The 25,253-nt window shown below is 34.7% G+C and overlaps 2 protein-coding genes across 3 annotated transcripts in view; one reads left to right on the plus strand and one right to left on the minus strand.

Moving 5' to 3' along the window:
- The window catches only part of LOC123682842 (TATA-binding protein-associated factor 172), a 123,526-nt gene that overhangs the window by 67,486 nt on the left and 30,787 nt on the right, over nucleotides 1-25,253 (plus strand). For both annotated transcript variants that reach the window (XM_045621642.1, XM_045621643.1), the window contains 3 exons: nucleotides 5,232-5,774; nucleotides 13,085-13,585; nucleotides 20,324-20,677. In XM_045621642.1, coding sequence (XP_045477598.1) covers nucleotides 5,232-5,774; nucleotides 13,085-13,585; nucleotides 20,324-20,677 — 1,398 coding nt within the window. The remainder of the gene's footprint in view (nucleotides 1-5,231; nucleotides 5,775-13,084; nucleotides 13,586-20,323; nucleotides 20,678-25,253) is intronic.
- LOC123682844 lies at nucleotides 22,041-23,641 on the minus strand. Its single transcript, XM_045621646.1, has 2 exons — nucleotides 23,320-23,641; nucleotides 22,041-23,249 (listed from the first exon to the last, which is right to left on the minus strand). The coding sequence occupies exons 1-2, from the start codon at nucleotides 23,427-23,429 to the stop codon at nucleotides 22,688-22,690; spliced, it is 672 nt and encodes a 223-aa protein (XP_045477602.1). The 5' UTR covers nucleotides 23,430-23,641; the 3' UTR covers nucleotides 22,041-22,687.

Consider the following 25,253-nt stretch of genomic DNA (forward strand, 5'->3'; position numbering starts at 1 on the left):
AATCGACCGAATGCAACATATGTGGTATCAAAAGATGGGGAAAAAAATGAAGAAATTAACTAGATCAAGATTGTAGAAGGAAAACTTACCTCAAAAGAGAAAATTGCGAAAGCATCATATTTTAAAATTTTTTTGACATCCAAGACAATGCTGATTTCAAGAAAAAATTGAAAAACTATAAATAGCCCAGCCGAACAGCAGCCATTGATTCAGTGAAAATCCATTGCAGAGAGCACATCACTTGAATCAATATAACATATCTGAAGAAATTAAAAATTTATAAACAAAGTTATTTACGTAAGCTGAAATATAACAGAAATAATCCCAATACGTACCTGAAAAATAACCATTGTGTAAGGAAGTTAAAAAAAACGATTAATCAATTTCAAGAAGAAAGTTCCCTGGTTTCAAGAAAGAGTGTGAAGCAGTATTATAGGGATGGGACGGTATTTCAATATCGCGATTTTGGAGCGGTATTTTTGAGTAACGTAGTCGTGCGTTCCACAAACGTAAAGTAACCGGTTCCAAAGTAACTATAGTTACGGCGTACCGGCACCGGACTTCGAATTATAACATCGAAACGGTTTGGGATATTTGAACGAGGTTTGGTAAATGTGGATACCTCATTAAGGTTTTACGTTGAATACCACGTCTTCAGCAATACACATAGATATAATTTCTTTCACGTAATACCTAGATTACCCGAACATGGTATATTTCCACTGGAGTTTACACCATCTGTTTTTAATGAGGTGCCCTTCGAAGATTCTAACCTTTGTTGTTATTCTGAGCCACCAAAAATTTTTTATGGTTTTATGATTTTGTTATGCTTGCATACGTTCTTCTAGAATAACGTAGAAACTCAATGAACAATGAATTATCATTCAACAGGACAGTCCACAAATAGTCAAAGTATCCCAACGGTCTCGTTTCCTTCGTTCCCCCGTCGCTGGTACTCAACTTAGTAGCAATCGCCTACGGTTTTGTTGCCTGTAACCACAGTTACAAAATCGCGGTATTTTGGAGCGGTATTTTTCTGGAGCGGTCGCGAATGTAACGCGACTGGTGAGTAACCGGTATTCCCATCCCTACAGTATTATATGTCGAAAATAATTCCAAACCAAAACAAATTTATGAAGATTAAGGTTACAATTTGAGGTTAGAAGCATAGAGGACGATATCATAGAACAAGGATGAAGTCGATGAAGTTTTAGATAAGTAAATATTAGATTAGATTAACAAGAATTTAGTTATTAAATAGGAATTTCGAATAGTTAATTTTTTTGAATATTAATTAAAATTTTAAATGAAATTGAATTTGAATTGAACCCACCTGAGTAAGAGTCGATATAAAAAATTAAAAATATAGTATCAAATTTTCAGTTATTGGATCGAATCAATTAAAATTTAAATCAAATCACCAAAAAAGTAAACGCAGCTTGCCTATACGATCCATAACAGTTCCTTCCTGCGCCGCAGATTGTATCGCGGTTCGGTTTTCACATCTTCATTGGAGTTATCCCTTCCTTCTCTGTGATGCGCCGTGTTCTTATTTACGTTAGACGTTGGTTTGTCTTCACTCTGTTCATTACTTCATTCAATCATCAATGTTATTTTTGAATTTTTCCAGCATGCAGACAGTGTCAAAGAATCATCTCTCTTATTCATATTCTCCCGTTTTTCAATCTCTATTGCTTCCCTAGGCGTTTATTATATATTTCTATATTTGCAAGTTGTTTAGCATTTTCAAAATCGATGGAATGACCTGTGCTTTTCGTATGTTGGAAAAGGGATGAAGTTGTAATCTCTTTTTTAATGCAGTTTTTGTGTTCATCTATTCTTGATGAAATTCTTCTATTCGTCTGTCCTATATATGATTTGGGACAATCAGCGCACGGAATAGCATAGACGCCCTGGTTTTCTAGAGGAATTTCATCTTTTGGATTCCTCAATAGTGACTTCAATATTCGATGTGGTCGAAAAACTGATATTATACCTCAGAGGAAAGAAAAGATAGAGGTGCCCTTAGAAGTAAATAGCGTTGTGTTGTAATCAATTGCACAGCATGATGATAAAGTGAGATAGGACAACAACAAACCTGCAAAATTGACAACTAGAGGGGCGGTAAACATTTCAGTGGCGTAGTCTATGGTTCTCTTACTGCCTCTTATTAAGTTTTCGGTGCTGAAATGTTTGGAACAAACATATGCATATTTCGGCAAATTGTTCATTTGCAATATTAATACGTGGCACCATATTTTGCTAAATTCTCTATTTGAAGGAAACCTACAAATGTTAGCATTGAATTAAGTTTTCGATATCTCACAAATACTACGCCATAGACGAGATATATTCTACGCCTATGGACTCAAAACGTGAACTTACCTATGATAGGTTAGGTTTTCATTTCCGATGTTTTAAACATGAAATCAATGATTCACGTTTACATTTTTCCTAATTTGTCTGATATATTAAATATACTAAGTAGGTGAATGAATGTCAGATTGACAGTTAATTATTAAAACGTTACGTTTTGATAAGCGTGTTTTTCCTAAGATATTTCCTTCAAGTTCAAACTTCAACACTATACATGTTTTTCGAGTATTTACCATGATTAAAATTAACAATATGTAACTTAAAATTCACAAACTTGTATGAAATAACGCCGATTACAAACGTGAAATTAAAATGAACACTTAACCCTTAACGCACCTCTAGTTGACACGTGCAATAACAACAACAGAACCGTGTTGCCAAATCCTCAAAATATTCGCAAAACATCTATGCCACAGAACGGAGAAAAGATTACTTATTCCTCAGAATGGCAACGCAGTACATTATAAGTGTTTGTAAACAAAAATGTTATAGCGATGTCAACAAATGCTATAAGGCACCTCTATCTTTTGTGTATAGATTATTTGTTGATTGATTTTCTTGTGCTTTTTGATTTATAAAATCGTTGTGAAAAGTTTTCTTGGGTTTTTAGCACATGGTTCTTGACCAGTAAATAGTCATTTACTTTTCATAAAATATATTTATTCCTACATATTTAAGAGTCTTTAGTGTATAACTGTAAACTATTGATAAGGGTCAAACGACTCGATTTTTTGGAGAATAAAAGAAAACTCTTTATTTCTTGCCAAGCTTTCGAATTTATTTAATTCTTCTTCAGGACTTCTGAAATACAATACAAACATATCCTCCACATATTCAGTTCAACAATAACTTAGTTTAATAATTTACTTACAGAATGTGAGGTTATGTTTAGGAAACTTGCAAAACTACAAAACATTTGTTCTAATTCAATTTACATTGATCCTTTGGACATTAAAACGACAATAATTTTCTTCAATTTGAAACTTCAACGAAATAAAAACATTTTTTTCAACCAAAATCATACAACTTGAAATATTTTATTTTTTTTCTCCCTTGTGTCAACTGGCTAGATATAATTGTTTTGTTTGTTTTTGACACTTTCGTAATCTGCCTTCTTTCTTTCACTCGTCAACTGGACCATCGAAAAAGTATTTAAAATACACCAAATTTTCCTAGGAAGATTGAAACCTAGAACTTTTTCTGAGGGGTCAACGATAAGACTTTTGTTGAAGACGTTATAAGAAGTCCATCCCGAACGCCAAATTTCCTTATCGCTTTCATTGGATTCAAGGAAGGTATTAGTCCATAAAGGTTTGCGTGATTTCAATCTAGCTGTTCTAGAATCTGGGAAATAGGATACAATTGGAAATGAGTTCGGGTAGAAATGAAATTTATCCCAAGATTTCTTGACTGCAACCTGTCTACGGATATGAGGCGGAAGTATATGTGATAGCACCGGTAACCAATCTAAAGGAGTAGATCTAATAGTCCCACTAATAATTCTCATAGAAACATTAAGCTGTGCATCAATTTTATGAACATGAGCACTATTAAACCAAACAGAACAACAGTATTCAGCAGCAGAAAAAACCAAGGCCAAGGCTGCTGTACGAAGAGTGTTGGCATCAGCACCCCATGAAGATCCTGCTAATTTTTGGAGGATATTATTCCTCGACTTCAATTTCAAACGCAAATTTTCTAAGTGAACCTTGAAATTCAAAAAAGAATCAAGTTTAACTCCAAGATATTTGGGGGCAAAATTATGATTCAAGACGGAATTATTGAAAGTTACTCTCAATTTTCTGTGTTTTTGTTGATTATTCAAATGGAAACAAGATACTTCTGTTTTAGTGGGATTAGGGCATAAGCGCCACTCAAGAAAATAATTTTCCATAATTTTCAGATCTTCATTGAAAGTATTTTCAATAATTCCAAAATCAGAATGACGAAACAAAAGAGCAATATCATCGGCATAAATGAATTTCTCAGATGAAGTAACTGGGATATCACACAAATATAAATTAAAAAGTATGGGAGACAAAACCGATCCCTGTGGAAGACCATTATTCAATGTTTTAAAACTACTACTTTCATCATCAACAAAAACACGAAGTCTCCTATCAGACAACATGTTTTCGATTAAACGAATCATTTTTCCACAGTTCAAATGATCATGTAGTTTTTTAATTAGACCATCCTTCCACACAGTGTCGTAAGCTGCGGACAAATCTACGGAGACAGCTCCTGTTTTCAACTTATCATTGAAACCTGATTCAATGAAGATAGTTAAACTAAGTACTTGATCGGAGCAATTTCTATTTTTCCTAAAACCTCCTTGACAATTTTGCAGACCATCCTGAACATAAGGTTCAATCCTTATCTCTATGGAATGTTGAAGAAATTATTGTATGCAAGGCACCACAGAAGCACCACAACCAATAAGAAGCGAGGAAGAAACAGAGGAAATTCATTATGCATCATACCTAAATATACATGGATTAACAAAAAAACTAATAAATATATTTAAACATGAAAAAGTGAAAATTGCTATTTATAATAAGAAAACTGTGGGCAATTTATATACATATACATTTAAATACAAAATTTATTGTAGATATTGTGTGTAGCAAACTAATTTTATCCTGGTGAATGCTTTCCCAGTAGTTAGAATAGTTTTGAAGCGATATTATTTTTTTTTATCACAAAAAAAAACTTCAATGTTCTTATAGAATATACAACGGAAAGTTGATAAATGAATGATAATGAAGATAAATCCCATACTTGTTTCGGTTGTATCTGGATTGAGTATCAAGTTTGATTTAATTTTTTCAAATTAGATTTGTTTTTTTTTTCAGCTGCTGTATCTGGTGCTTTAGTTATGTTCAATGCTCTTCCTGAAAAGCTAACCCCTATTGTCAAACCTCTCATGGAAGCTATTCGTCGTGAAGACAATGAGAGCCTTCAAAAATTAGCTGCTGCTAATTTAGCAATTCTTGTTGATCAATGCAGAAACAGGGTGCCTTGTCCTGGTGATAAAATTTTGGTCAATTTATGTACTTTTTTGAAATGTGATCCTGATTTCACTCCAGTCATTGTGAAAGAAGGTACATCCGATTCCTCATTCAAGCAAGAGAATTATCTTGGTATTCTAACGTTGGTGAAACAACAGAAGAATGCTGAAAAGGTCACATTTCGCCGACAGAATAGCTTGGGTAGAGGGCCCGGTAGGCCACCAGTGTCAGAGTTACCCCTGGAGGAATTATTGAAAGAAGAAGATGAAGTCCATAAAATAAATCGAACACAAAGACGAGGGGCCTCGTTTGCTTTGACTGCAATTGCTAGCCATTTTGGAAAGGATTTACCTGAGAAATTGCCCAAATTTTGGGAATTTGCAATTGGTGAGTATTTGATATCTTGGGTCCACTTAATGATCTTACATTCATATATTCCTAAAATGAAAAAAATTGAGATTTGATAAAGATCAAATGTTGGGTTACTGAATAATTAAATTTCAGTATTACATGATTAAACAATTTAATATAATATCTCTCGTTCTTCTGGTACGATTTTTATGAAATTTGGTATGACTGTTCAGGTTAAATTAAGAAAGTAGTAAACCACACAAGTTTGAAAGTTAAAGTTGGAGGAAAAGTCTATAAAACACTTCTGTTGGTGAAACCTTGTATATTAAATCATCTGGTTACATGTTTCGGCGTATTCGCCATTATCAAACCAAAGATTCTGAAAAAGTTTATACTCAAAATATCAAGTTGAGCGAAAAACTTAAAGAAAAAGTGAAAAAAGGTGGAGAACATAATGCTACAGTTTGGTTAATTGCTCACTGAAACTTACGATTTTTGAGGTTCCAAAGTCATATGGTAAAACATCGATTAAAATATATACAAGTCACAAAGTGAAAAATAAAGATAAAAAATACAATGGTTAAAAAGGCATAATATGAATAGTCAAATAATATAAAATGACAAACAAAAACATAAAACAAAACTGACGTTCATGCTAATGGATTCTTTTTCTTCCAATCAAGGTTGACTCAGGTGTTGAATTTCCTTTTTTGGTTTATTGCTAATAGTTGGAACCATTTGATCAATGAAAAAATTAACCCCCCTGAAATGTTCTCATTTGTAAAATCCTATAATTGAATAAAAAAAATTGTTTGTCCGCCGTCCAGACTATACCATATTGATCCTCCTAATTCGAAAATAGTATATTATTTCACAAGGAGGAGAAGTGTCACTTTTCATGGCGAGCTTTTAAGCAAGCCATGAAAAGTCACTTCAACTCCGAATGAAATATGCTATTTTTTTTCAAACGTTTTGTAATTCATACATTCAAATTCTGAACAAAATCGTACGAGAATATATCGGATTTGCACAACTTTCATGGTTATATTTTATTATTATATGTTGGTACTCCGAACTCTCCCGTCAGCCGTCACGGATTTATCTGTCACTTCATCGTTTATTTTCATTTCTGCTCAGAAGTCAAGTCGTGAACAATAACAAACACAATATCTACTCTACACCTAGTAATATCGTAATTCCTGGAACTTGCCTAAATAGAAATATATCAAGTAGATCCTGTGTTATCAAATATCGAACTTATCCAATAGTATAGAAGAAGTCGTTTCATAAAATGGAAGGTAGAATCAAGCAAAATTATTACATCTCGTATGATTACTATTTACATTTATTTTGCAGAATTGTTGAACTCTCCAGGGTGAAAAAAATAGAAAATACTTATATGTACAATCCACACATACTGCATTGGATAACCAAAAGAATTGAAATGAAATAACTAGAAATATTTTTGATGAAGAATATTGTTTTCAATGTTTTCTTTACGGAAAGCATTGATGAAATATATTGTAATATAACTAACCTAACAATTTCAGCATAACTATCATTAGTGTTCAGAATAAATGATTGAGAGATTTATTATTCTCATCAACAATATTTATGCACTTATATTTTTTTTGATTACTAAAAAAGAATTACTGCAATTGTGCTAATATGTGATTTTATGAAGATAAATTAGATTGGTTTTGATATATTCTATTCATTCTATAATAATTTGAAGATTGAATGAACTCTCAGTCCATATTTTTGAAAGTACAATTATTGAAAACTTTGATTGTTACATTAGAATGCATTATACATCCCTGCATTGAATGATAATCCACGTATGAAGTGGTTACGTTTGTAGTACCTTTGTCAATTGTATTTATAATGGGAACGTTCAAAATTTTACTACTCGATGCAGGAATATAGCTAGCCAAAATTTTAGCAATATCCAGTTTTTTCTGTGCTGCAGTTCTACATAACTTTCAGCAACAGAAGAGCTCTTCCATCCTCCATGTCATTTCAAGGATATTATATTTTCTCCTTTATTTAGCAGGTGAGAGGTAGATAACTATTTATTGTTATGCTGCTCAACTCGATTCTTCTGAATGCACCAGAATATGTGATAATTAATATTACCTGCAATTTTGTTCCAAAATTATGATCATGTCCTGCCAAAATTCAGATAAGATTAAAAGATAAGATGTGATAATATTGAGGATGATATACATACCTTGACATTGAGGAATTCAAAAACTTTTCAATGTCTTCAAATTCTAAAACCTCAGATTTTTTCGGAATATATTTTCTTGACAAAGATTTTTAATAAAGGTTGTCATTTCGAATAATTCGATTTCGAAAATCAATATATGTTATCGGTTGAATATACAACAATACATCGCATAGGTTATCTCTTCCACAAATTTGACCACATTGAGCCATCAACTTTTGAACATAATTCTAACCGTCCATTACTATATGGTAATATAGTAATAATGCAACATTAATCAATTGTACAATATAATTTTGGTCAATAAAAATGACGTTTGAATTAGAATTATTCATTCTTGTCCTTGGTAACTAATTAATCATTTCCGTAGCAACCACTTTTCCCTCCGCCGGAGGGAATAGTAATTTACGTAACAAGTCCGGAAAATATGGTTTTTTTGGACGAATAAACAAAATTCCAGGAAGAGCGTAAGCGAGTCCTGGAAGTCTGTGAGTCCAAAAAAAACATTTTCGGGCGTGTTGCGTACAATATTTTTTCGGCAACCGTGTAGAATAACACTATCGCTGCTGCGATATTTTATTGCGATTGCGATAAAAAAACATGCAAATTTTTTACAATTAATTTCATATGAACTGTCAGCCGTTATCTCGGTTGCTATGGTAATGATCAACTGCATTTATTAAAAATATACCTACCAAGATTTTCATATTCACAATGACACGAACGACGTGATTCTTTTCCGGACTAAGCCGAGAAGTATGTACTTTCCGGACTAAGCCCGGAAATGCTACTTTCTCAGAGAAAAAGCGTCCAGGAAATCAGCACTTCCCGGACGGTTGCCGAAAATAGTAATTTATGTAACAAGTCCGAAAATGGTTTTTTTGGACTCACAGACTTCCAGGACTCGCTTACGCTCGTCCTGGAATTTTGTCTATTCGTCCAAAAAAACCATTTTCGGGCGTGTTGCGTACAATATTTTTTCGGCAACCATGTAAAATAACACTATCGCTGCTGCTTTCCATATTTTATTACGATTGCGATCAAAAAACATGCAAATTTTTGACAACTAATTTCATATGAACTGTCAGCCGTTATCTCGGTTGTTATGGATTCTATGATTCTTTTCCGGCCTAGTCCGGGAAGTACGTACTTTCCGGACTAGGCCGGGAAATGCTACTTTCTCAGAGAAAAAGTGTTCGAGAAGTGAGCACTTCCCGGACGGTTGCCGAAAAAAGTATTTTTCCCTCCGGCGGAGGAAAAGTAGAACTTTTCGATGATCCTGTCAGTCGAGGAAAGACGAAAGTACGTTTGAAAAAAAAATATTTTTGTATTTTCTATATATTTATAAATATATATATATATAGATATATATATATATATATATATATATATATATATATATATATATATATCAACAATTCAAGAACAAGAGAAGGATTGCTCAACACAAAAGCGACATCAAAAATTCAAGTAAGATTTGTGCCCTAGCAGACCATACCCGGGACAAAGATCATCCAATGAATTATGATTCCACCAAAATCCTAGAAATTGAAGTTAGTGGAAGAAAGAGATGTTTCTTAGAGATGTATCATATTAAACGTCAAACCTGTTCGATGAACTACAGAAGGGATGTAAATAATATCAGCTCCATCTATTCTTATTTGATTCATTATGACCGGTTCTGTGGGAGAGAATTGGATGGATCACATACAGAAAGAATTTCAACAAGTTCAGCAGTCGTAGGGATAACGTGAAAATGAATTTTGTGTTCTAGGCCATTTCTGTGAGAGGGGATTGGTTTCGGTTCATGGAATCTTTCAAAAAATCGCATTTGTTTTGAGTTCAGTGAGAGTGAATTACTGCGACCAATGTGATTTAATGCTACTCTATGTTTCATCTGTCATGTGCGTGTATTCTGTGGCAAGTCTGGTTGACAACATTTTTGACAACCTCTCATTTTGTTGATTATTCTGTTTACCTTATTTACATATGATAATTGATTTCTACTCTTGTGCTAACGAAATATCAGATCTTTTTTCGCTAAATTTGTTGATGTTCTTGTTCATTGCTTTCTTGAGAGCTATTGATTTGTGTTCAAATAAGATCTTTACAACTCTGTATTTCGGTATGTACTATTTTTACATGTTTTGTGATTGCCTTATTTTGACTGTTTTTTATTGCTATTGTAGAGTCCTGAAGAAGGTCCCCATCGGGATCGAAACGTCGACTAAATGAAATAAAGAAGAGTGACATTATAACACTTATCAATTTTCCCACACCCCTTATTTAACTTATAACTATATATATATATATATATATATATATATATATATATATATATATATAACATCATCCGCCAGGTGCTTTACTCCTATTGAAGGTGACGACAGGATTTTTACCTTGGTGCTCCCACCCGGTTGATCCTATATAACCACGAAAGTGTGAAGGAAAAAAAAAAAAAAAAAAAAAAAAAAAAATATATATTGTCTCCAGATAACAGTCGTACTATATATATATATATATATATATATGGCCTTTGTTTCAATGGGATTGTATTGGTAACTTTTAAACCATAAGAGTTAGAAGGTCGCTCAAATGGAGAAAAAGTTGCATTCATAGGAGCATTGTCAAGCAGTTCAAACAAATCGAGATTATCAGGGCCCGTTATTGAGATATCATAAAAAAAGGAAATTCTGTCATTTTGATTTTTCTTCTTTTCCCACTTGATTTCAAATATTATCAAAAAATGTTACAGGAATTTTTTATTCGACAATTAATTGTTCTCAATTTGACGTAATCAGATTTCGTATCCAACGTTTCGTGCTCTCTGGGCCACCCTCAAACTCATTTTTTTCAATACGGACCTGCATATTTTATGACACTTTTCGAAATAACTTTTAACGCTGAATTCAACGATATATCATGCGATGTCATACAAAGTTGATTTACAGGTGATTTTGACCCTCATCCAAATTTCTTTGGGTCGGATCTGTATTACATTTAGGTACTTTTAGTTTAATTAACAACATGCAATACATTTCGATAAAAAAATCAACTAACTCATCTTGAAAAACAAGTGAAAATTATTTCCATATTTCAGTTCATACTAATTAAACGGAACTATCATTTAATCAAAGATAAGTCAAATTTTCATTCGAAAGTAACTACCTAAATGAAAATTAATGATATCTCAAAAATAAAATGTATGATACTACCAACCCGAGATTCTTCGCGAGAAGATTGAGAATGTATTGAAAGGTATTCAAGGAGATGAATAAGCAAATGTTTAAGAAGTATGGGTTCCAGAACCTTAAAGTGCATTTTACAAAATGATGGTCATTTCGAACAATTACTTCCTTAATTTTCATTTGATTTTTCTGCGATTAAATGATAGTTCCGTTTAATTAGTATGAACTGAAATATGTAAATAATTTTTACTTGTTTCTTGCTTTGATTCATTTGTTACATTTGTTGTTACATTTAGTTCAAGAAGAGTTAGTTGATTTTTTTATCGAAATGTATTGCATGTTGTTAATTAAACTAAAAGTACCTAAATGTAATACAGATGCGACCCAAAGAAATTTGGATAAGGGTCAAAATCACCTGGAAATCAACTTTGAATGACATCGTATGATACATCGTTGAATTCAGCGTTAAAAGTTATTTCGAAAAGTGTCATAAAATATGCAGGTCCGTATTGAAAATAATGAGGTTGAGGGTGGCCCAGGGAGTACGAAACGTTGGATACGAAATCTGATTACTTCGAATTGAGGATAATTTACTGTCGAATAAAAAATTCCTGAAACATTTTTTGATAATATTTGAAATAAAGTGGAAAAAAAAGAAAAATCAAAATGACAGGATTTACTTTTCTTATGATATCTCAATAACCGGCCCTGATAATCTTGATTTGTTTGAATTGCTTGATAATGCTCCTATGAATGCAACTTTTTTTCCATTTGAGCGACCTTCTAACTCTTATGGTTTAAAAGTTACCAATACAATCCCATTGAAAAAGTGGCCACCCTGTATATATACAGGGTGTTTCCTAAACATGCGGCAAAAATTCAGGGGGTTGTTCCTTGGACTATTTTAAGCATGTTTTATCCTTGGATGATTTTCGAAAAACCTCTTTGTTTCGAAGATACAGGGCGAACAACATTTTTCATATTTTTAAAATTAATAATAGTTTAAATAAATCCAGATCGCTGGATTGGAAGAGGTGGACCTCATTTATGGCCTGCTTGTTCCCCGGACTTAAACCCCTTAGCTTATTTTCTATGGGGCCATCTAAAATCATTAGTTTATACCACTCCAGTAGAAAATGTGGAAGACTTGCGAAATCGGATCATTGCTGGGTGTAACTTAATAAGAAATGATCCTGGTGTTTTTGAAAGGGTTCGGCAAGAAGATTGGATGCTTGTATGCTGACTAGAGGTGGTCATTTTCAACAGTTTTTGTAGGTTGAGTTGAATTTTCATGTAATTTTTCATAATAAAATGTTATTATCTGAAATTTTGTTTCCCCTATATCTTCGAAACAAATAGGTTTTTCAAAAATCATCAAAGGACAAAATATTCTTAGAATAGTCCAAGGAACAACCCCCTGAATTTTTGCCGCATGTTTAGGAAACACCCTGTATATATATATATATATATATATATATATATATCATACAACTCGGATCGTTAAAAAATTCCTGCAAGGATTCTGAGTACCGATTTTGGTCTTGGCAATTTGCTTGCCCGGCCGAAATCGGAATGTACCCCAAGTAATGGTGAAGGCAAAAAAAAAAATATATATATATATATATATATTTCAATATTATGACTCATGAGGTTTTTTTTTATTTATAGCAAATTATAATCTACTTCCACTCTACAATGTTGAATAAGTCATCCGTCATCGGATGGTAACTGTCTCAAATCAAGATCACACATAATATTTGATCATTAACGAATTGAGTAGATTGTAAATTTGCAATAAATCAATTTAAAAAATGAGTTAGATGAAGGATTACAAACTTCAATGTAAAATGTTCGTAGAGTTTGCATATTTATTTTATTTTCATATCAATCCTATTATTATTTCAGAGTAATACCCAAAATTTTTTTTTCAGGAGATCTTGTGAACAGAATCGATCCTTCTATTTTCGATCCTAAGACTGCTTATGAAAAAGATGGAGAAGCGGAAAAGTTAGTTGAAACGCTTCAGGTTCTTGAAGTTACAACTACCAGCTTCCACCCAGACCTGTTTCCAGATTTGATGTCAAAAAGTTTAGACAGATTATGCCTTCTCTTATCTCATCCTTACACAGCTGTCAGGCATTTAGCCTCCAGGTGTTTAGCTATTTTCGCGAAAATAGATTCTGTAAAAGTTATGGAGATGATAGTGGAAAAGGTTCTTCCCAAAATGGAATCAATGGATTCAGACATCGTCAGACAAGGGGCCATAGAGGTTATTGCATGCATTGTTGAGGTCTTACAGTACAACATTATACCATATGTTGTATTATTGATAGTTCCTCTTCTGGGAAGAATGTCTGATCAAAATAAGTCTGTCAGGCTTATGGGAACAAGCTGTTTTGCCACATTAGTTCAGTTGATGCCACTTGATGGAGGTAAGCACAGATACTTAAAGACTGATGTTTCAATGAGGGTTATAACAGCTTCATTTCATCACCATCAAGATATTTGAATAGTTCATCATTTTTAATATTACTGAATTGAAGATAATAGTTACATATTACCTTATGACCTTTGACATTGTTCAAAGGAAAGAAATATATTTCTCTATTTCAGAATTGTAATGAGTTCATTACAGTTCTAAAAACAGTGCTGTAATAGACTCATTACAGCATCGTTTTCAGTTATATTTTTCGGTTTGTGGTTGTCTATACTGACTTCCAATCCTATCAAATTTAAACAAACGTCAATAATTGTCAATATAATATAATTTGGATATAGTGAAATGATTTGCAATATTATTTCTCTTAATTCTGGTGGTGTTTAATAGATTTCGTCAGACATAACTCACGAATTTAATGCGTAATTGTAAATTAGTTCAAAATTCGAAACGTACGATTCTTATCCAAATTCCGTAATCTTTCAATGTTCGTAACAGTCACACCAACTGCCAACATACAATACAAATGTCACTAGGATATATAATCTAAATTTTTCATTGAATTTCGACAATATATCACAAAACTTGACTGAAATAGAGGAAATATTGTCTAATACTCGTTGCAGAAGGCAATTCCAACACCATGCGTTCGAATTTCGCATTCGTGTTTGAATAGGAGCCCATTCTGCAACTTGTTTCAGAATGAATACACTATTTTAACACCCTTAGCCTTGATAGCTTTGGAATTAAACATTTCAATTATCCCAGATTCAAATTGTATGTGAATATATACCATAATTTCTTTCATATGACTATATATATATATATATATATATGAACTTTGTGTGTTCCGGATTGGACCGCGTCTAATATTTTGTCGTGTTCGACGTTTCGGCTCCGATTTTGGAGCCATTCTCAAGAACCGTTGACTTTACGCCGGGGTCTCAATCTGCCTACTCCCCCTACTCCCCAGGTATCATCAACAAGAGTATTCTCGTAGGTGTGGTTATCTTCCGTCCTTCGAGGCGACGGAAGATAACCGTCCTCTACAACACAAAATGTCACCATCAATGAGAGTGTCAAACTGATGTGTTTACTTTATTCTTGAACCTGTTAAACTACAGGTCGAGTCTGCAATGTGTTGTTAGAATGTAGGAATCCTGATTCACGGTGTTAAATATCTGTTTTTGAAAAGATTCAAAATGTTGTTGTATATTAAGCTCAAATTTTGTGTGTCCGTTCGGCAATTAACAGTTTCATTCAATTTAATGTATATCATTTCACTAAGGTTTCGTTTTATATAATTACTTTCTACATCCAACACAGTGACAGCTTGAAAATTAAATTGGTGTTTTTCACTAAAACAGTGAGCTGCAAGGGCTGTTTTGGCATCTTTGGACTCGAATTTTTCGTGACAATCATATTTATGCTGTTTTACTCTGTTTCTTGAAAGTTGTTTTGTTTGACCTATTATTATTATTATTATTATTTGAACTGGGGTCGTTTTGCTTCGGTAAGCCTTCCGGGAACTGCGACCATGCAGATCTTTTGTTCACTACCCTACTCATTCATAGAAACCCAGGGAGGTCGTCAACGACGTTAATAAAATTGACAACCTCCCTAGGGGCCTTGGCCATTACCTCTCTGGTATCCAGGACCAGCTTGCCCATGTGAATGGTTCTTAGGCCAGCCAACTCTGGACACTTGCATATCAAGTGTTCAGCCGTTTCTACTTCCGATCCACAGAACCTGCAAATCTCCTCTGCTGACTTACCCATACGGTACAAATGATGTTTGTACCGACAGTGCCCCGTCAGCAGTCCCACCATCACCCGAAGCTCTGCTCGCGACAGCTTCAGGAGCTTTCTGGTGTAAGTAAGTGAAAACTTCACGAATTTCTTTGCCTGAGCAAGTCTAGGAGTGTTAGTCCAGTGGATTGTCCTACTGTTCAACTCCCATAGCTGGACCGCAGCTTTGTATTGGTCTTTTCCTATCCCACAGAAAGGCTCAGGTCCAGCAGGTCTTAACCTTGATGCACTTTTTGCAAGCTCATCCGCTTTCTCATTTCCTTCAACCCCACAGTGTACCCATAGTAGAGTCACCTTATTTCCTCTGGCCAGTTGCTTTATGGTGTTACGGCACTCCCAAGTCAGCAGAGACCCCTGACAGCACGATTCCAGGGATCTCAGCGTGGTTTGGCTGTCCGTGGTGATGTAGATATCCGCCGCTTTGAGGTTCATTTTGAGACACTCCTGGGCGCATTCATAAACAGCCATTATCTCGGTCTGTAGAATCGAGGGCTCACTTCCCAGGGCTTTAGAGATCCTCAGTCTAGGTCCATATATCCCAATGCCGGTGCCCTTCTCTGTTTTTGTACCATCTGTAAACCACATGGATGACTTTTCGTCCAGACGATTTATGAAACTTATTGCACTATGAGGGTCATTTATAACCGTTTCAAAGGGCGTTTCAAAATCGTAGGTGGTTGGCATAATATCTGATGGTTTTGCAAGGAGGTTTGAATCTAGTTGATTCAGTATCCTCATATGTCCAACCCAGTTCCCAGGAAGGAGCTTTCCATTATGGAAATTCTTATTGCTTCGAGCAGGCTACATTTCCTCACATTTAGGTGTAAGGGAGGCAAGTCTAGTATGACCTCCAGCGCTGCCGTGGGAGCTGTGCGCATAGCTCTTGTGACACCAATACACGCCAGCCTTTGCAGTTTCTGCAACCTGATGCGTGTGGTGACCTCCTCGGTTTTGGTCCACCATGCTAGAGATGCATAGGTAACAATAGGGCGTACCACCGCTGTGTATAACCACAGTACCATTTTCGGTTTCACTCCCTCCCCATGTCTTTCCAAAGAGTCTTTTGCATGCCCACATAGCCGCCGTGGCTCTGGAAAGAGTCTTATCTATATTTTTCCCCCAGTTCAGTTTACTGTCCAGGATAACACCTAGATATTTACACTCACTAGAGAAGTGCAGAGTCTGACCATTTAAGACCAGAGCTCTGAGGTCGAGATTCCTTCTTCTAGTGAACGGGATTATTGATGTTTTCGAGGGGTTGAAGGTAAGCCCCTCTTCCCCGCACCAATTTTCAATAATTTTGAGAGCAAGTTGCATTCGGCTACTTATTTGGCCCCCATGCTTGCCTCTAACCGTCACCACTATGTCGTCGGCGTAAGCCTGGACGTTAAATCCGCCTGTTGGAGAGGCTTCTCCAAGAGGCCATCCTCCCTGAGGGCATCCCCTGCACGTCAGCACAGTCACTTCGGTTTCTCCCAGATAGGCTGTAACGGTTCGTCCTTTCAACATAGCTGATATCCACTTAACAGTGGAGGATTCTATCCCTTTCCTTTTGGCTGCATTGCATATGGAGGTATGTAGGGTATTGTCAAAGGCCCCCCCGATATCACCGAACATTGCAAGCAGAATCTCCTTTGCGTTGAGGGTGCCTTCCACCTCTCTAAGAAGATGATGAAGGGCGTCTACAGTAGATCTACCCGCCCTATAAGCAAACTGTTTGCTGTGGAGTTTTAAACTTCCTCTTATATTATTGTCAATTATTTTCTCCATGGTCTTCAGGAGAAAGGAGGTGAGGCATATGGGTCGATAGGATTTAGGCTCCGGGGTGCCTTTTCGAACCTCTTTGGGTATGAATACTACCCTCGCCTCCCTCCATGATTTCGGGATATAGCCCCTTGTGAAGCTGGCCTTAAAGAGCTCAGTTATCGGGGCTATAAGCACTTCAACACCTTTCTGAAGCATGGCTGGAAAAATACCATCCATGCCTGCTGATTTGAAGGGCTGAAAGCTCTTTATCGCCCATTCAATTCTTTCTGGTGTGAATAGTCTACCAGCTTTCTGAGAATCCCACCTGGTGGGGTTGTATACTTCCCCAGCGGGAGCCCCATCTTCACTGGTAATCTGCCTGGAGCCAGGAAAGTGAGTCTCTAATAGAGCTCTTAGGCTCTCTTGAGGATCATTCGTAAATTCCCCACATGGCTTCTTTATTTGGCCAATTGGGTTAGAGTGATCCGTAGATAGTACCTTTTGAAGTCTAGCTGCTGGGGCTGTTTTATCTATTCCCTCACAGAAGCTTCTCAAGGACTGCCTTTTTGCTTTCCTGACCTCTTTTTGTTTGACCTATATAACATTTAGAACAATTATCGCACGGAATCTTGTAGATTAAGTCACTGCGATCCATTTTGGGGTCGACATCCTTCAATCTAGAAACAAACTACTGCAAGTTGAAATGTTGTATGAAACCAATTTCACATTGTTGTACACCGAATTTATGAGTATATTAATTTTATTAGTAAGTCCAGGTATGAATGAAAATTTGATATATGCTCTATTTTCCCCATCTTCATTTTTTACATTATGACGTAACTGTCTATCAACAGCGCTGCTGTTTACAATAATTTTATCACTCAAGGACTTTGGATAATTATTCAGCTTTAGAATGTCTCTTATTTTTTTCAAATTATCTTCATGAAAAGAGCGATCACTCAAATTTATAGCCCTGTAAATAAGATTCTTTATGGCGGATACTTTATATGTAAAGCTGCAACATAAATGATAGTTTAAAATACGTCCAGAACTAGTTGGTTTCCTATACCAGTTGGTAATCAATGAGCCATCCTCTCTTCTGCTCACAGTAACGTCCAAAAATGGCAAAGATTTATCTTTCTCCATCTCAATAGTGAACTGGTGGAGGCGATGATGAAATTGGTTGAACACAGTTATTTCTGTTTCAATTTGCTCAACAAGCTCATATTAAGATCGTTTATGTGGAAAACATAAGTTTCAACTTTGGTAAGGTTTTACGAGTTTATTGGTAGTGTTCTAGTCAATATATATATATATATATATATATATATATATATATATATATATATATATATATATATATATATATTTGAACTTTGTGTGTTCCGGATTGGACCGCGTCTAATATTTTGTCGTGTTCGACGTTTCGGCTCCGATTTTGGAGCCATTTTCAAGAACCGTTGACTTTACGCCGGGGTCTCAATCTGCCTACTCCCCAGGTATCATCAACAAGAGTATTATCGTAGGTGTGGTTATCTTCCGTCCCTCGAGGCAACTGAACGTTAACCACGAGAGGTCCTGTATTCATAGTAGAAGGAGGTGACCCACGTGATGGAGGTTGCGCAGGAGCCGGTTGCGCAGTTGTTAGGCAGCCTCCAGTCATCGATCGAGTTGTTATTGATCGAGTTGTTTTCGATCGGTTTGTTGTCGATCGAGTTGTTATCGATTGTGCAGGAACCGATGGTGATGTCACGTGACTTCGAGTCATCGATCGGGTTGTTATCGAACGGTGGGTCACCTCCTTCTACTATGAATACAGGACCTCTCGTGGTTAACGTTCAGTTGCCTCGAGGGACGGAAGATAACCACACCTACGATAATACTCTTGTTGATGATACCTGGGGAGTAGGCAGATTGAGACCCCGGCGTAAAGTCAACGGTTCTTGAAAATGGCTCCAAAATCGGAGCCGAAACGTCGAACACGACAAAATATTAGACGCGGTCCAATCCGGAACACACAAAGTTCAAATATTTCCTACCGCGGAAACCTATCCGAACATATATATATATATATATATATATATATATATATATATATATATATATATATATATATATATTGACTAGAACACTACCAATAAACTCGTAAAACCTTACCAAAGTTGAAACTTATGTTTTCCACATAAACGATCTTAATATGAGAATAAAATAAAAAAAAAAAGGAAAAATCGAATCTATGAATTTTAATATATATTTAGATCAATTTATTTTTATAATCTTTTATTGTATATGTGGGTTTAGAATTTGTTTCGAAGCAGTTTAAGAAATTGATAATTTAATGTTAACTGAAAAAATAATTGTACATTATTGAATCTTCGTAAATTTCTCTCTTGTAGCCCCGAAGAAGTGGAAATATATCCGCGAAACGTTGGCATTAGTTGGATTTAGTTTTGTATAACCCACTTTCCTAAAATCCTGTGAAAATCAAGTACAGTAATACTGTAACTATTTCATACAAAAATGACTACTTAGAAAAAATGGAAGCTCTATTAAACCCCAGCAATTTCAAACAATTAAAATCTGACTCCACATCAAAATTCCGAAATGCAGTCAAAAAGACTATCAAGAACTTGACATACTACCCAGGTGCCTTTGACTGTGATGAATCCAACAATATCTTCACATGCTCTTCCAAAAATAAATAAAATAATAATAATAAAGAAAATTGCCCAATGAGATCTATTGCTTAGGTATATATCTTGTGATTGCGGTCTATTCCAGGAATGAATTACTGTATCCTTGCCGAACGCATTCTATCAGTTTCCGCTACGGTCGCTATCTTATATAATGCTTCTTTATGGTAACATGTTGAGTAACTGACAGTTGTGACAGTGATTTTGGACGAAATAAAATTTCAAATAAAACGATAATCGAAACTGAAACATATTTCACTCAATTCGCGAGTTTCTCCACAAAGAACGCATTCTTATGTCCCAAAGTGAATCAACATTTCATATTAACTCAAAATCTATTGGAATAAATACTCGTTTCTTTTTGAATATTTAAATGAAACCACTTATTGGAAAACCCCTTACAATAGTAAGTCATTTATATGATATGTAGGAGACATTTTTTCAAATAGAACAACAATTTTTTTTACTGATATTTAAAAATTTCAGGAGTTCCTGAACCACCCACCTTTGCAAATAGTTCTTTGCAAGAGAAACGAATAAAAGAAAGAGAATTCCTTGAGCAACTCCTTACTCCATCTTGTATTCCTGATTATAAAATTCCTGTACCTATAGCTGCAGAATTGAGAAGCTACCAACAAGCTGGAGTCAATTGGTTAGGATTTCTAAATAAATACAAATTGCATGGTATTCTTTGCGATGACATGGGTCTTGGAAAAACCTTACAGAGTATTTGTATTTTGGCTAGTGATCACTACTTTAGGGAAGAGAAATATAAAAATACTAAATCCCCTGATTGTGTTCCTCTACCATCCCTAGTTATTTGTCCACCAACATTAATTGGTAAGTTTTTATAATATTATTATTATTAGGATGATTTGTTTATCTAATATTAATTCTCATGTCCAAATAATTATTCCTAAGAAAAAAAAGAGCACTCACAGCGAATGTATCAACGCAGAGATTATCAGAGATCAAGAGATTTTTAAATTTTAAGTATATTCAATATTAATGCTACATAAAATATGAATGCGAAGTGTGGCAGTAACACCAAAAGGATTGTCCGATATTCGGAACTTCCACAATTGTAGACCTATAAGTCTACTAACAACTTGCTCAAAAATTTTGGCAAATCGGCTGGTTACCTATCTTAATAAATTCCAACTTTCAAGCACTAGTCATCACGGTTCATAACAGGCAGGAACACGGAAACGGAAATATTTGAACTCACACAGGCAGTAATAACAGCGTTAGACCATGGTAAAATCCCAACTGGATTGCTCTCGATTGTTCGTTTCATTGTGTGAATCATGAAAAGCTTTGACAAAAACTAGAAATATTAAAGGTATAAGAGGTGCACAATTCAATTTGTTTCGCAGCTATATACAAAATAGGAAACATAGAGTACTTATCCAAGTGAAACGGTAACAATATCTGTCTTCTGAAGGAACAATTGAGATGGGTGTCATACAAGGAAGCATATTAGGTCCAGTACTATTTATAACTTATGTGAACGATTGAATTATCCATGATTATGGATCAAGTTCAAAAATGGTGTGTTAGAAACTTCTTAGCATTAAAACATAGATAAGATAGAATGTATGATATTTAGTACCGATAGGTCCACATCAAAATATCCTGTGGATTTTGGCCATGGTGATCACATCAGCAAAATATCCAGTTCAGTTAAGTTTCTAGGTCTGAAAATCGATCAATGTTTGAAATGGAGTGAACATATAGAGTTTCTTGATAGAAAATTATAGGATTGTATGTATGTATACCTTGAGAGTGTACAGTGCATCCCATTTTGGGTGAGACAGCCAGGTTTCTCGCTTGTTATTTAAGATAGAGCCTTGCGGTTTTCACGTTCCTTTCCTACTTTTTCGTGAAACTCAAGTTGGTCTAATCAGATTTTGCATAACTGTTTCTGTTCAAGAGATACAGGGCGATTTTGGAGATTGATACTTTTCGGACCCCTCCTTTATCTCCGAAGTTATTAGAAATAATGCTGAGGTAAAAACTACGTCTGAATCAGAATTCTGCGTAGAATCCAGTGGCGTACCCAATTTTTTTTTCGGGGTTTGGTTTTGAAGATTCAACACAAACCTATATTTTTTTTAATGGAACACCCTATATATTATTACTTCGTTAAATTCGTTATTTTTTTCCCTTCAAAATGATATATGATACCATGTAGGTAGGATGTTCAGAAATGTTAAAAAAACACTAAAACGTCAAATAATGATGATTTTTTGTTAATGGGCAATGGATTTCCCATATAAAAAAAGAATCAATTGGGTAATTTGCATTTGTGATTTATATTCATAGAAGAGTAAGCAAACAAAGATAATACACTCATCACTAACATGAAAAACAAAACGTAGGTACCTACCAAATAGCAACAAATAAATAATACAAAAATTCATAAACATTTCATAATATCTTACACATTGAACTGTTCAAAATGCTGTCCATTTTCCCTAATACATAATTGACAAACCTTTTCAATACGCCTGAGTGCATTTAATATTATAAAAGGGCGGTTTTGTAGATCTTGGAAAACTGCCTTTGTTGATGCACGAAGTTCTTCGGGACTGTTGTGTCTTTTACCGTATATTTTATTTTTCAAATAGCCCCAAAAGAAAAAATCTAATATAGACAGATCAGGTGACCTTGGAGGCCACCTGATGGGTCCATGAGTTCCAATCCAACAACCCTGAAAATTATTTTTTAAAAACCGCCCGATCAATCTTGAATTATGGGCAGGGGCGCCGTCCTGTTGGAAATATATAGAATTACGAAAGGCGAGGGGAACATCTTCCAGCAGTTCTGGTAACACGTCTTCTAAAATTGTCAAGTACCTATTTGCGGTAAGAGATCCTTCAAAAATGCGGTATATGATTTTAGTCCCCAATATGAAACATGCCACATTAAAACCAAATCGACCTTGTTGTTGTCGTTCAAAACTATGTGATGGTTTTCATCATACCAATGTCTTGTGTTTTGCCTGTTAAATATACCAGCACTGCTAATATGTGATTCGTCTGACCAAATAATTTTTTTTGCAAAATCAATATCTCTCTGAGCTTGGTTCAAAAACCAATTGCAGAAATTCATACGTCTTGCTGCATCACCAGGATATAAGTGTTGGACAATATTAAATTTATAGGGTTTTAACTTATGCTGTTTTAAAATTCTGTGTACCCGTGATCTGGAAACGCCAGTTTCATTTTCTAATTTTGCACAAGAATTCTGATGAGTGGCATGAACGCTAGCTAAAACATTTATCTCATCTACTTCTTGATTTTCTTTATTATATACCTTGGGTCGAGGTTTGAAATATGCACCATAATTCAGTAAATTATGCTTTAGTCTAAATATAGTTGCTCGACTAGGTTGATGCCTCTCAGGAAATCTGAAAGTTTTTAAATCACGATATAAGGAAATTAAGAAAATGTCTTGTGGTAAAATTCTCGACGTCATACCTGTTGAAATAAAGTTCCAAAGCTTCGCTAACGTTTTCATTGGATTGATTAAAACATTGTATAATGTCATATTTTTCATTGTTACCAAAAACCAAATCTCTTCCAGCCATTATCAGTCCTCAATCAACAAATTCCAAATAGTTTTTTCTACAATATTCGATATGCCTTCCAACCCAAACACGATGATACACAATAATAATAACAAGGATGTTTGTATCATCAATGATCTACTACTTTTAAAAATCAAAAGTGATAATCCTCTTATCCTACCTGCATAGTATCATACATCATTTTGAAGGAAAAAAAAGTAACGAATTCAACGATGTAATAATAATAATATTATGCAATGTTTATGAATTTTTGTATTATTTATTTGTTGCTATTTGGTAGGTACCTACGTTTTGTTTTTCACGTTAATGATGAGTGTATTATCTTTTTTTGCTTACTCTTCTATGAATATAAATCACAAATTAAAATTACTCAATTGATTCTTTTTTTATATGGGAAATCTATTGCCCATTAACAAAAAATCATCATTATTTGATGTTTTAGTGTTTTTTCAACATTTCTGAACATCCTACCTACATAGTATCATACATCATTTTGAAGGGAAAAAAAATTAAGAATTCAACGAAGTAATAATATATAGGGTGTTCCATTAAAAAAAATATAGGTTTGTGTTGAATCTTCAAAACCAAACCCCGAAAAAAAAAATTGAGTACGCCACTGGATTCTACGCAGAATTCTGATTCAGACGTAGTTTTTACCTCAGCATTATTTCTAATAACTTCGGAGATAAAGGAGGGGTCCCAAAAGTATAAATTTCCAAAATCGCCCTGTATCTCTTGAACAGAAACAGTTATGCAAAATCTGATTAGACCATTTTGAGTTTCACGAAAAAGTAGGACAGGAACGTGAAAACCGCGAGGCTCTATCTTAAATAACAAGCGAGAAACCTGGCTGTCTCACCCAAAATGGGATGCACTGTACTCCGATCAGGAAATTCTTAGAACTATTTACTATGCTGATTTTTAATCTCTAATTTGTTATGGTATTATTTTTTGGGGAAGTAGTGTAATACCCCTTCTTTTTTGGGGGTATATATTTACTGATAAATTTGTGGGTTGCGGCCCGTCGCACTAGGGACGGGTCTTCTTGTGTTTCTTTTTCCTATATCGGATGTGATAAAGGTTGAAAACAAACAAAAAATCTTTGAATAATTTCAATATTTAATAATGAAACAAAATCTAATCTTTAACTTAGATGATGCCTGGTAAATTTAGCATTCAAATTATGACAAATAAATAACTTCCAAATTATCAACAAAAACAACCACAAGAAAAAATTAATTAAACACTTATCAATGAATATTATAGTTCGGAAAATTCAAAACTTGGGACTTTTTTTTTCAGCGTTTTTGTTTTTTGCTCTTAAAATTAGGAGGATACCGCTCAATAAAAAAATTTTTTTTCACATGTTTCTCCCACGTTGCCGGTATCCTTATGTCTCGACTACCTTGCAACCCCGATCGATACTGTCTTATTTTTCTATTTCTTTTCCGATACTGATCTCAAATAGAGGGGCTTAGTTGAGGGAATTAAAAGCAATTTCATGTTGTATAACAGATATTTTCTCAGAAGAATTATTCCGTTCAAAAATATTAGATCATCATTCATCATATTTGGATGCGTATTTGGATCTTGGAAGACCTAACCACCCAATTTATGTGGCATTTATGATCAATACAGGGTCCTGCAATGGTGCGTTAAGCTTCCATAGCTGCCAAACCAGACGTTTTAGGAATTTAGTTGAAAAAATGTAAGGTTTTAAACTGTATACATCATCATGGAAAAAAATACAGGGTGTTACATTTGAAAAACTCGAGAAAAAACAATTTGAAGTTCTTCATATTTTGACATTGATTACCGACACCT

This window comes from Harmonia axyridis, chromosome 6 (assembly GCF_914767665.1).
Source record: "Harmonia axyridis chromosome 6, icHarAxyr1.1, whole genome shotgun sequence".
NCBI lineage: Eukaryota > Metazoa > Arthropoda > Insecta > Coleoptera > Coccinellidae > Harmonia > Harmonia axyridis.